Below are 12,404 nucleotides of genomic sequence, written 5' to 3' on the forward strand. Positions count from 1 at the left end.
ATTGCTAGTATTATCTAACCCATCTATCAAGTGCTGTAGACAAAAAAAAAAAAAAGACTAGGATGAGGTGGGGACAGAGTTAGCATAAGGGGTGAAACAAAGTACTGAACTAGTCGCTTCAAAAGGAGGCATCAATAGCTACAAGTGACACACTATTAGGGACAACACCCCAACAAGGGCAGAAAATATGGGGGACTCACTAGCAAATATCTAGTGCTGCAGAACAGTTAATCCTGATGTATTGGAGCTAAAACACAAAAGAAAAAGATTAGGTGCTAACCTTCTCTCTAAGGGCTAAGACTGGTCTTCGATCCAGACCCATGTCTGCCTACAATTGACACAAAGCTAAACAGAATAACTGGGGGTTGGCTGCTCAGGTGTAGTCTGGTGGGGAGGAGTGAGCTTTTTCCCCCAAGATGTATATATCCCATAGTTCCTGTGTCCACCATGAAGCGACCAAGAAATATGCTTTTTCAGATGCCTTATTGTATCTTTTTTTTAATTTAAATAGATTTTTATTAACAATATAAAAAAAAAGGAGAACAACAGAATGTCATTTACATTGCATTATATCAGATACACATTTTCTTACTTTAATAAACCCCAACATTACCCCAACTACCCCCCTCCCCCATAAGACAGCTCAGTCTCAATCTCCCCCCCACCGAGGCATTATCTGCCTCTTGTAATTTATCCTCTTCCAGGTCTTAGGAAACACGACGCCTATACTCCTCAATCCAAATCAACCCAAGGAGACCATATTTTATTAAAGAGTTCTATTTTCCCCCTTTTACTGTACACCCCCTTTTCCAATTTTAGACCATGTTGAACATATTGGAGAAATTCCCTTCTCACAGGTGGTTCCGCGTTTATCCAGTTTCGTGCTATTACTTTCCTGGCCATGTAGAGTAGCCTAGCGATTGCAATCTTCCAAGTATTGTCAACTCCAATTTCTTCCACATATCCCAGCACACATACTATCGGGTCTCTAACAACTCTGCACTTATACGCTGCTTCAACTCGGCTCAAAACCACCACCCAAAAGGCAGCCAGTCTCGGACACGTCCACATCATGTGATATATTCCTGCCTTCTCACTCGCACACCTCGGACACCCAGAATTGGCACGCAATCCCGCTTTGTATAACACTTCCGGAGATTTATATACCCTATGCAAAATGTATAGCTGCGAGAGCCTATATGGTTCACTCAAGGATAGTCGCGGAACCCACTCCATCACCGATTCCCAGGTTTCATTTTCCATCGGCCCCACTTCTCTCTCCCACTTAGCTCTCGCCTTTATAGGGAAATCTAGCAGAAATGTGTGCATAAGGTCCTTATACAGAGTGGAAATAACTCCCCTTGTAGTACCCTCACCACACACATACTCCAACACTATATCATCTTGAACCCTGATATCAGCCTTCTTATTCTGAGCTCTAAAGGCATGTCTCATCTGCGCATACTGATATTCCCCTGTGGATCGCAAACCAAATTCTTCCTGCAATTGGGAAAAGGACTTCAGCTCCTGCTGCTGGATTATCTGGTGAACAAAGCAAATTCCCTTATTCTGCCATTCCATCAATCCTCCCAGGGCCTCAAAATCCTTTAAGTTGTGGTTAGACCATATCGGTGTGAATTTAGTCAACCCTGTAACCCCACGAATCTGCCTTAGTCTATTCCATAATTTACGAATCAGGAACAGGGTTGGGTATATTTTCCCCAGCGCGCCCAATGAGCCATCCTCCAAACACCTGGCCATCGGTCGTCGGTCCGTCACCTCTTCCAATAGCTGTTGTACTGCACTGGATGACGCCCCTCGCGCCCAGCCCTTCAAATGCTGGCTCTGGGCCGCAAGGAAGTATATTTCCGGGTTGGGCAAAGCCAAACCACCATCTTCCTTGGGTCGTTGAAGCGTCTCCAAGCTAATACGTGGATATTGTCTACCCCATATCAAACTTCTAAAGAGGGCATTAATCTGCCTGAACTTCCCCCGAGGGATCCAAATTGGTGCGTTATGCAGAACATAAAGAATTTTGGGCATAAGGACCATTTTAATAAGGTTTACCCTACCGACGACCGATAGATGTAGCTTATTCCAGGCGTCTACCTTTGCCTTGAGTACCCCCATAACAGGAGTCAAATTTCTTTGCAGAAACTCCGCCACCGGCACCGAAATCCATATTCCAAGATATTTAAATTGGGAAACCACCTTCAGCCTCTCATCCCCAACATCCTCACTCACATTCTCTCCTACGTCATCCACTCTAAAAAGAACCGTCTTATCCCAATTAATTGTTAGTCCCGACACAGTACCAAATCTCTCAACAATTTCAACGGCCCCTCTTAGTGAATTGTCTGGATCCTCCAGGAACAGCAAAACATCATCCGCATATAACGCTATTTTTTCCTCTACTTTGCCATACCTAAACCCAGGGACCCCATCCGACTGCCGAATCTTAGCAGCAAGAGGTTCTACAGCCAACGCGAACAGGAGGGGTGACAGCGGGCATCCCTGCCTAGTACCCCTAGCCAGCCCTATAGGACGAGATAGCTCCCCATTTACTCTAATTCTGGCGGATGGTAATGAGTACAACAGCTGTATCCAGGCCACAAACTGCGGGCCAAACCCCATACATTCCAGCACCTGCCAGAGGTACCCCCATTCGACGCTGTCAAACGCCTTGTGTGCATCTAGCGATACAATCACTCTTCGACCACAGTTATCAGACTCTACCTGCAAATTTACATATAACCTCCGCAAATTGATCGCCGTTGATCTATCCGGCATAAAGCCAGATTGGTCCGAATGCACCAGACTCGCAATAACACTAGAGAGGCGGAGAGCCAACACCTTGGCCAGAAGCTTGACATCAATAGTTAGTAAAGAAATTGGGCGGTACGACTCCGGTTTCCCCAAGTCCTTATCCTCCTTTGGAATGACCACTATTATGGCCTCTCTCATAGAGGCTGGCAAGCACCCACAAGACCTAGCTTCCTCCAATACCATTTTTAATCTAGGAATCAACACTTCTGCCAACCCTTTATAGATCTCAGCGGGTAACCCATCGACCCCAGGCGCCTTCCCATTGGCCATAGACATCAATGCCCGACTCAATTCCTCCTCAGTGATAGGGGCCTCAAGGCTCTCCCTATCTGCCTCACTCAGTCTCGGCAAATCCAGACCTTCCAAGAAAGTCAGTGCATCCTCGACCGATTCACCAACCCGAGAGGAATACAAATCTGCATAGAAGTCCGCAAAGGCTCTCAAAATTTCAGGTGTTTCCGTTATTTTACCTCCACTAGCAGAATCCAAAGAGTGTATATATGAAGAACCTCTCTGAGCAGCAGCCACTACCGACAGCATATGTCCCACTGTTTCTCCCTCCTGATAGAACAATACCCTTTGGAAATCTCGTTTCCTCTCAGCTTTGCCTAGCAGAATTTTTTCCAAATGATTTTGTGCGTTTTTCATTCTTCTCTCTGCCTCAGGGGTTCCCAGTGTGACCATCCCATCCTCTGCTTCCTTCAACTCCTCAACTGCCGCTTTTTCTACCTCTCTCGTCCTCCGCTTACACCTACTAATGTCCCTAAACAGTAGTCCCCTCAGGTACGCCTTCATTGCATCCCAAATTGTAAGAGCGTCGGCGCTTCCATCATTTAAGAGAAAGAATTCCGCCACCTCCCGTCCTATACTTTCCAACTCAATACTCTGTAACCAATTAGGATGAATCTTCCATTCTCTCCCACTTAGCGAGCGAGCCCCCTCCAATCTAACCTCTACTTCAATTGGACTATGGTCCGACAAGGCCCTTGGCAGATATTTCACCTCCCCAACCAGTGTGTCCAAGATCCTGTTACCCAGAGCCATATCGATTCTAGAGAGTGTGGCATGTGCCGGTGAATAACATGAGTACCCTCTCTCCCCCACATGTCTAACCCTCCACAGGTCAATCAAACCTATCTCCTGTATATAGGTGCCAAATGTTGTTATGTGTCCCTCCGACCTATTCTGAGTATTTTTATTTTTATCCCAATATTCATCACAGATGTTATTTAGATCTCCGATAATTATTAACGGTGTCGGTCCCCATTTTTCCACTCGCTCCATTACTTCTCTAATCTTCCTGCTAGAGTAGGGAGGCGGAATATACATCGCGGCAACACACAGCATCACTCCATACAGTATACACCGTAATAGTACATACTGTCCCTCCACGTCCACATATACCTTCACCTCCTCATACTGAACTCCCGCTGGAACCAAGATTGAGACTCCTCTTGCATACGTGGAGAAGGTAGAATGATATCCCCTCTGGATCCATCGTCTATTCAAAACATCCACTTTTTCCCTTACCAAATGCGTCTCCAGCAAGCATATCATTGAGGCCCTTTGGTCTCTTGCATATTGCAAACACGCAGCACGTCTAGATTTCTCCCCTAGGCCTCTCACATTCCAGCACAAAATCTTAAAACGGGTCCCCATCACTTGGCTCATCTTCACTATAAGTATCATCAATTTTGAGCTCAGGCTGTCTAACTACCCTCCCCCCCCCCCCTCCCAACTCCCCCTCCCACCCTTCCCCCCTCACATCTAACCATTCCACCTCTTTCCAAGAGTGGGGCATCATCGCCCATAGCGAACACTCCGTTTGGCATTACCTTCCCAACCCTCCTCCCACCACTGTACATAACAGGATTTCAGACATTTTGAAAAATAACGTTCTCAAAACATTTTAACTTAGAATTATTTGCACACACAAGAAGCCTGCATACACTTAAAATATGTCGCAAACCCTTCCTCCCCCTTTCCCAGCAACCATTACATCATCCCTTTAACTGGATATAATCCAGCTCCCTTCTTCCCCCCCCATACCCCTTGGCTTGTCAATCACATGACTCTTTTCCAACTGACAGATAAGTAAACAACTTCAGACTCTTCCCACAGTTTCAGTCTCCTTTTCCTTTAAGCTTTTTAGCATTAATATCAATCCACTGGGTAGCGTCCTCCGGCTTCTGGAAAAAATGAATTTTATCAAACGCCACCACCCTCAGTCTTGCTGGGAACATCATGGAATACTGCACACCCAATTCCCTCAGCCGTCTCTTGATACCCGTGAACATCATCCGTTGTTTCTGCACCAGAGTAGAATAGTCTGGGTATATAGCAATCTTTTGACCTTCAACTGTCAGATCCGTCATGTCTCTGGCCTTCCTCAGGATAATGTCTCTGTCTCTATAGTTTAGAATTTTGGCGAGCATGGTACGGGGATTCGCTCCAGGGACAGGTGGTTTCGGCGGGACCCTATGCGCTCTTTCTACCGCGAACACTTTTGTTAGCGCCATATCTCCAAATGTCTCTAACAGCCATTTTTCAATATATTCCGTTGGATTCCTCCCTTCAGCTTTTTCAGGGATGCCCACTATGCGAATATTATTTCTTCTGGACCTGTTCTCAAGGTCCTCATTTTTCGCAGCCAATTCAGCTATTGCTTGAGTGAACTTTTTCTCTGCTTTTTGCAGCTGCACTATATGGTCTTCTGCAGTGCTCACTCTCTCCTCTACCTCCCCCACACGTTTGTCAATCTTCTGCATGGCTGCGTTTATCTGGGCTGTGTCCCCCTTAACCTCCTGTATCTGTAAGGTCAGAGACTGTTTACATGAAGAGACTAGCGCAAAAACGTCTCTTAGGGTAGGCTCAGCTTCTGGCGCCATTTCCTCGGGTCCCCCTTCTGCCACCGCCATTTTACTCTCCTTTCTCCCCTGTTGTACCTCATGTTCTCCTGCTGGGCTCTCCTCCTCCTCCTCCTCTTCGGTATCAGCTCCGGCTCCCTCCTCTGCGGCCTCCGCTCTCGCAAACTGCTGGAGCTTTGCCGCTACCTCCAAACGCTTTCTGCATGCGGCGTTCTCCTTGTCTGCCTTTTCCCTCAAGTCGGCGCCATCTTGGATTGCGCCTGCATCCCCGGCTCCCGCGTCCTTCTGCCGTCTCCTGGTCATGTTCGTCGGTTCCAGCGCTACCGAACAGCACCGCCGGCCTCTCCAAGTCTCCCCGCAGCCAGTAAGCCCCCGCAGGGACCAAACAGCAGCGGCTCTGCAGGATTTTACAATATACAGCGGCGGGAGCTCACAGCCGCACGTCCGCTCACATGGACTCTCAGGCCACGCCCCCGCCTTATTGTATCTTTAGAAATATTAAATGATGCTGAAATAAAAAAAAGCACAAATGTAGAATATATAATAATACCCCTATAATCAACCAATAGGCTCTCAGAGCTTATTCAGAGGTTACCAATTTTTGTAGACGAACATCGGAAGTATTTCATCAGTGTCATTTTTTACCATCAGTGTTTTATCAGTGATATACACATATACATACAGTATGTACACACACACACATTATATATATACGGTATATACACACTGTAGTGCAGTGGTACCACACTTATGCAGTGAGGAAGCAGTGACCCAGCAAAGATCCAAACAAAAGTCTCTTTAATGTGTTTACTTCACAGCATTAATATCCAACTCATAAACACAGCACACCATATCCTGCAGATCGCAGCCGGCACATATCCTCTGGATTACAGTCACTAAACACTCCAGTCCACCTCTGACCTGTTGCTGTGGGCAACTACATCACCGTGTTAATGTGCTACTCACAGCTTTACACAGTACTCAATATCCATCAGTTTACAGTCACTAAACAGGCCAGTCCTCTTCTGACCATTTGCCTTGGGAGACTGCACCACCGTGTTCATGTCTCTTTACTCACAGCATTACACAGTACACGATATCCTCCAGATCGCAGCCGGGAACCATATCCTCCAGTTTACAGCCATTAAAAACGTCAGTCCACCTCCTGAGACCAGTTTCCGTGGGCAACTGCACCGCTGTGTATGCTGTGGGTGCCAGGCTTTTCAACTGCCTTGGCCATTCGGCTCTGCTGGCCAGTGTTGCCTCACACAGGTGGAGCTCTGCAAAGCAGACTGCTCTGCACTCCTCCAGACTGACACTGACCCTGACACACCCAAACCCTATACCGCAGGGTTTTTAAATAGAATCTGTGGCCTTCAGCCACATGGAAAACCCGGCCCGGAATGAAACGGACTGCATGACTACCATCCTGCAGTCGGTTTCAAAACACAAAAGCCCAGAGCAGGTTTTCCCTAAATCTGCCTTGGACAACCAGCATGTCAAAGACCTATACTCACTTTACTCTGCATTGCAACCACAGCAACACCTGTGACTGCATTGCACTCTCATGGCCTCAGTACGGGAACATATGGGAACATACAGCAACCCTCACATGTAACACTGGTCACTGCCTCACAACACACACATACATTATATATACAGTATATACACACATATATATACACGCACACATACTGATGTCTGAGTGTCAACTTAAAGTGCTTCAAAGATGGACTATTTATACACAGTTAGACTCTGACTAACCCTTCAGTAGTAAGGCCATTTTAAAGCAAGGCACCTGTAGGTGTTGAAATACTGATGACTATGAATAAATCCTTCTCTTCAGGGACTTGCTATCATCTTTCTCTCAGCTGCAGCCAGGAGGAGAACAGAGTTAAGACTTGGCAGAAAGACTGTAGAGAAATTCATCTTTCAACAGCACATCGCCTCCTGTTTCAGTACTGGAACATATGTTCCACCAAATAAAGATTTCAACAGGAAATGCATTATCTATGGAACTGAAGAGCGAGTTTTGGAATGAAATTAGTACATTTCATGTAGAAAGCTGCATATGTGAGTAATTAATTGCTTACGTAAGTGATTGGCAGGATCCTCATAGTCAGGACAGTCTGTTCAGGAATGGAATTCCTACAATGCGGCAAAGCGCACTGCACTGGGCCATCTTTCAATATCAGACTTGACAGCTCTGCTTTTAGGGAATACTCCTACCATAAGGAAATATGGAACAGTTCAGCAAAAATACCGTGCAAACAAAATATTAACGATGTACTGCAAAATACTACAAAACATCTACAATAGATGGTGAAAGCGTCCTTACTTTGCAGCATTTTTCCCCTCACATGGCTAAAACTTTTGTACAGTATTGTATATACATTCATGGCTCAAAGCTTGAGACTGAAAACCTTTGGTTTTTAGATCTGTTAGTCAGATGTTTCTATGTGCACTGAAGTTCAATTGTAAGCATTTTATAAGATTTTAATGACAAATGCATAAAACTTTTTAAAAGTCTTAATATTTCCAGTGCTGATCCTTATTTTCCAAGACTTCTACAATCCACCCTGGCAGCTAGATACCAGCTTCTGGCCAAATCTTAACTGATGGGAACCCATTCTTAACTAACCAGTGTTTGGAATTTATCACAATTTCTGTTATTGTAAAAATTAAACCGATATTCTTTCTATTTATTCTTATTAAAATAAATAAATAAATGATATATATACGGTATATATCTACTATATAATTGTCTAAAGGTCACTTCTGTCTGTCCTTCTGTCACGGATATTCATTGGTCGCGGCCTCTGTCTGTCATGGAAATCCAAATCGCTGATTGTTTTGCCGCGACCAATCAGCGACGGGCACAGTCCGGAAGAAAATGGCCGCTCCTTACTCCCCGCAGTCAGTGCCCGGCGCCCGCATACTCCCCCCCCCAGTCACCGAACACACAGGGTTAATGCCGGCGGTAACGGACAGCGTTATGCCGGCGGGTAACGCACTCCGTAACCGCTGCTATTAACCCTGTGTGTCCCTAACTTTTAACTATTGATGCTGCCTATAGTAAAAAAAAATGTAATGTTAAAAATAATAAAAAAACAAAAAACCTGCTATTCTCACCCTCCGTAGTCCGCCGAGCCGGCCGCCATCTTCCGTTCCCAGCGATGCACTGCGAAATTACCCAGAAGACTTAGCGGTCTGGGTAATTTCGCAATGCATCCTGTGAACAGAAGATGGTGGCAGCTGTGCGCGTATCGCCGGAGCTTCGCTGGATCCCAGGGTTGAGTATATAACTATTTTTTATTTTAATTATTTTTTTAACAGGGATATGGTGCCCACACTGCTATATACTACGTGGGCTGTGTTAGATACTGCGTGGCTGCTATATACTACATAGGCAGTGTTATATACTACGTGGGCAGTGTTATATACTACGTGGCTGTGCTATATACTACGTGGGCTATGTTCTGTACTGCGTGCTATATACGTGGCCACTGTCATATACTGCGTGGGCAGTGTTATATACTACGTGGCTGCTATATACTGCGGGGGCGGTGTTATAAAGTATGTGGCTGTGTTATATACTGCACGGCCACTGTTATATATTGCGTGGCCTGTAACGCATCGGGTATTCTACAATATGTATGTATATAGCAGTCACATAGTATATAGCACAGGCCACGTAGTATTTGTCTGCTATATACTACATGGCTCCCATAAACTATGTGGCCTGTGCTATATACTATGTGGCTGCTATATACAGTACATACATAAATACATATTCTAGAATACCCGACGCATTAGAATCGGGCCACCATCTAGTATATACATATATATATCATCCATTTTTGCCCCAGCAAAAATAAAGAAATTACCGCATCTTAAAGAAAAAAACCCAAACATATTTAGCATCATCGGGCCCAAAAAAATCTGATCAAAATCTAAAACTACTGAAAACGCACTACTCCCCCTCCACTCAAAAATAGACAATAAAATGTGATCAAAATGTCATATGCCACCCGAAAAGGTATCAATTAAAATGTCAGCTCAACATGCATAAAACAAGCCCATACTCAGCTTCACAGATGGAAATAAAAAAGTTAAGGGTTTCAAAGAATAATGAGAATTTTTTTTTTCTTTTACAAATTTTTTCTTTTCTCTTCAGAACTAAAATAGCAAAAAAACACTGGGCAAGTTTGGTATTGCCACAATCATACGGACATCGAAAATTATGGTACCAGGTCATTTTTACCACTCTAAACACCATAATAACAAAACCCAAAAAACAATGGTAGAATTGCATATATTTTCCAATTTCCTGTAGACTGTGAAAGGAGACCGCTGTGCCATTCAGTCAGTAACACAGCACTTCTGTTCTGGTGATCGGTGGGAGTCTCATCAATTGGACCGCCACAGACCTATTAGCCCAGTGCATAGAAGATAAGGGGAACTCATGTAATAAGTAAGTAAAACGCTTTTCTTAAATCATACTCACTCCTGCTAAGGTCAAAATATTCTCTATAGACTTTGTTATTGTGAGGTGTTTCTTGGCACGAGTTACAGCCACGTAGAGCAAATTCCACTCATCTTCAGCTACCGTACCTAGAAGAAAGTAGCACAGAAACGGCTCAATGACTAATGACATTCAGAAATAGGAGAACATTGAAGCCACAGGATATCCGAGAAAACCAAGTACTGACACGCAGACCGGCAGATAAAGACAACATTAAAGGAGCACTCCATATTGAAAAATAAATCCTGTATGTTTCCCACTTCACGGAATCCTGAGTGGAAATATCAGAAGCATGAAAACCATATTACGGCAGCATCACCACAGGAGAAATGAAACAGAACAGAGTTGTTATTGAAATCACTGGCGTGTCCATGCAAGCTTGGTGTCTTCTTACAAGGCATTAAACAACCTCCCATTACTTCACGGTCTTTAACGCTACTTTCCAATAAGAGGAGCGGGTGCTCCTATCTCTTATTCTCTGCTGCATAACCACAATGAAACAATGCTCTTAAAGAGGTCTTCTGCCACAATGGTATTGATGACCTATTCTTAGGACCTGCCATCAATTTCTAAAAGGTGTGGGTCTGGCGCCTCCAAGATCAGCTATTCTCATTTCTGGTAGTGGCCAGATGCAATAGTGAATGGAGTGGAACGCCATGGTTTTTTCTGAGTTGAAGGTAATCTGCTGTCCCAAGGAGCGGCCACTAAATAGTGTGTTAGGCTACGTTCACACTAGCGTTGTGCGCCGCTGCGTCGGCGACGCACAACGCACCGAAAAACGCGTGCAAACGCACGCAAAAACGCTGCGTTTTTCGACGCGTGCGTCGTTTTTTGACGAAAATCGGACGCAAGAAAAATGCAACTTGTTGCGTTTTCTTGGTCCGACGCTAGCGTCAAAAAAGACGCACGTGTCGGAAAACGCAACAAGCAAAAACGCATGCGTCCCCCATGTTAAACATAGGGGCGCATGACGCGTGCGTCGCCGCTGCGTCGCCCGACGCTAGCGCGACGCACACTAGCCGAACGCTAGTGTGAACGTAGCCTTAGAGCGGTACGGTTCCATTCCTAGGGATAGGTCATCTATATAGTAGTGGAAAATTTTCCAGCTCTTTAAATGTATGTAAATTTAAAAATCAATTCTGAAAAGCTCTAAACTTCAGGGATCGGGCTACACAGCAACTTATGGTCATGTAACGTTATAAGAACAAATATTGTGCTGCCTAATGATAGTGAATGAAGTGCAGTGGAAATTCAGCAGGGTTGCACTTCTGCCAATTATCACATCATCATAGCTTTCAAGTGGCAACACAACCACATTTGCCATCATTAGTTGTGATGTAATACTTCAACACTGTGACCTTATGCGTGTAACTACAAATCAATGTGTAGCCCCAGCCATAAAAGAAACCCATGTACGTAATGCAGCTGAATACAACTTATTGTTCCTTGTAAGCAGCCATTTCAGGCTGGGAGAGGCTCTCCGCAGTGTTTATCAATGGCGTTCGTGACAAATGTGGAGTGAAATGTCTGTACCTCAATTAAGTTATTAGTAAACATTTTACACTTTAAACAAGTGTTCCCCAACTCCAGTCCTCACGGCCACCAACAGCTCATGTTTTCAGGATTTCCTTAGTATTGCCCAGGTGATGGAATTATTGCCTGGACTAAGGAAATCCGGAAAACCTGACCTGTTGGCGGCACTTGAGATCTCGAGTTTGCGGAGCACCGCTTTAAACCCTTAATAGTGTTGTTCATCCAAAAAGCACAACACAAATTTGATCAGTCTTAATCAATTCAATTTAACGTTTTACGCACTCAGTACTAAAAAGGAGCAAAAGGAGTACCAGGTAATACATGCCGAAAATCTCGATGTGTTCGTATTCAATAAGCCACGGGATGGGATTGTTACTCACCAACTGGGATCTGAAGCCTTTCCAAATTATGTCTGGCACAAGGAATTTTTACAAAATCATCAGTAACTTCCACAATATCAAACTCCATTCCTTTAGCTTTATGTACAGTTCCTAAAGTATAATCTGAAAGAGAATTTTAGGCAATCAGCTTATTTGTGTGAGGCATAACCCACCACCAGCTAGTAGTCAATAGCCAAGAAATGGGGTATGAAACAGACGTAGAATCTTGTGCATATGCCACAAAAGTCTGCCTACTATGGTACTATCTATCGG

General features: G+C 44.6%; 1 protein-coding gene across 3 annotated transcripts in view; it reads right to left on the minus strand.

Annotated features, from left to right (window-relative positions):
- The window catches only part of FBH1 (F-box DNA helicase 1), a 194,405-nt gene that overhangs the window by 17,408 nt on the left and 164,593 nt on the right, over positions 1 to 12,404 (minus strand). For all 3 annotated transcript variants that reach the window (XM_069765329.1, XM_069765328.1, XM_069765326.1), the window contains 3 exons: positions 12,132 to 12,254; positions 10,201 to 10,307; positions 7,787 to 7,918 (listed from right to left, as the gene is read on the minus strand). In XM_069765329.1, coding sequence (XP_069621430.1) covers positions 7,787 to 7,918; positions 10,201 to 10,307; positions 12,132 to 12,254 — 362 coding nt within the window. The remainder of the gene's footprint in view (positions 1 to 7,786; positions 7,919 to 10,200; positions 10,308 to 12,131; positions 12,255 to 12,404) is intronic.

The sequence above is a fragment of the Ranitomeya imitator genome, chromosome 4 (genome assembly GCF_032444005.1).
Source record: "Ranitomeya imitator isolate aRanImi1 chromosome 4, aRanImi1.pri, whole genome shotgun sequence".
NCBI lineage: Eukaryota > Metazoa > Chordata > Amphibia > Anura > Dendrobatidae > Ranitomeya > Ranitomeya imitator.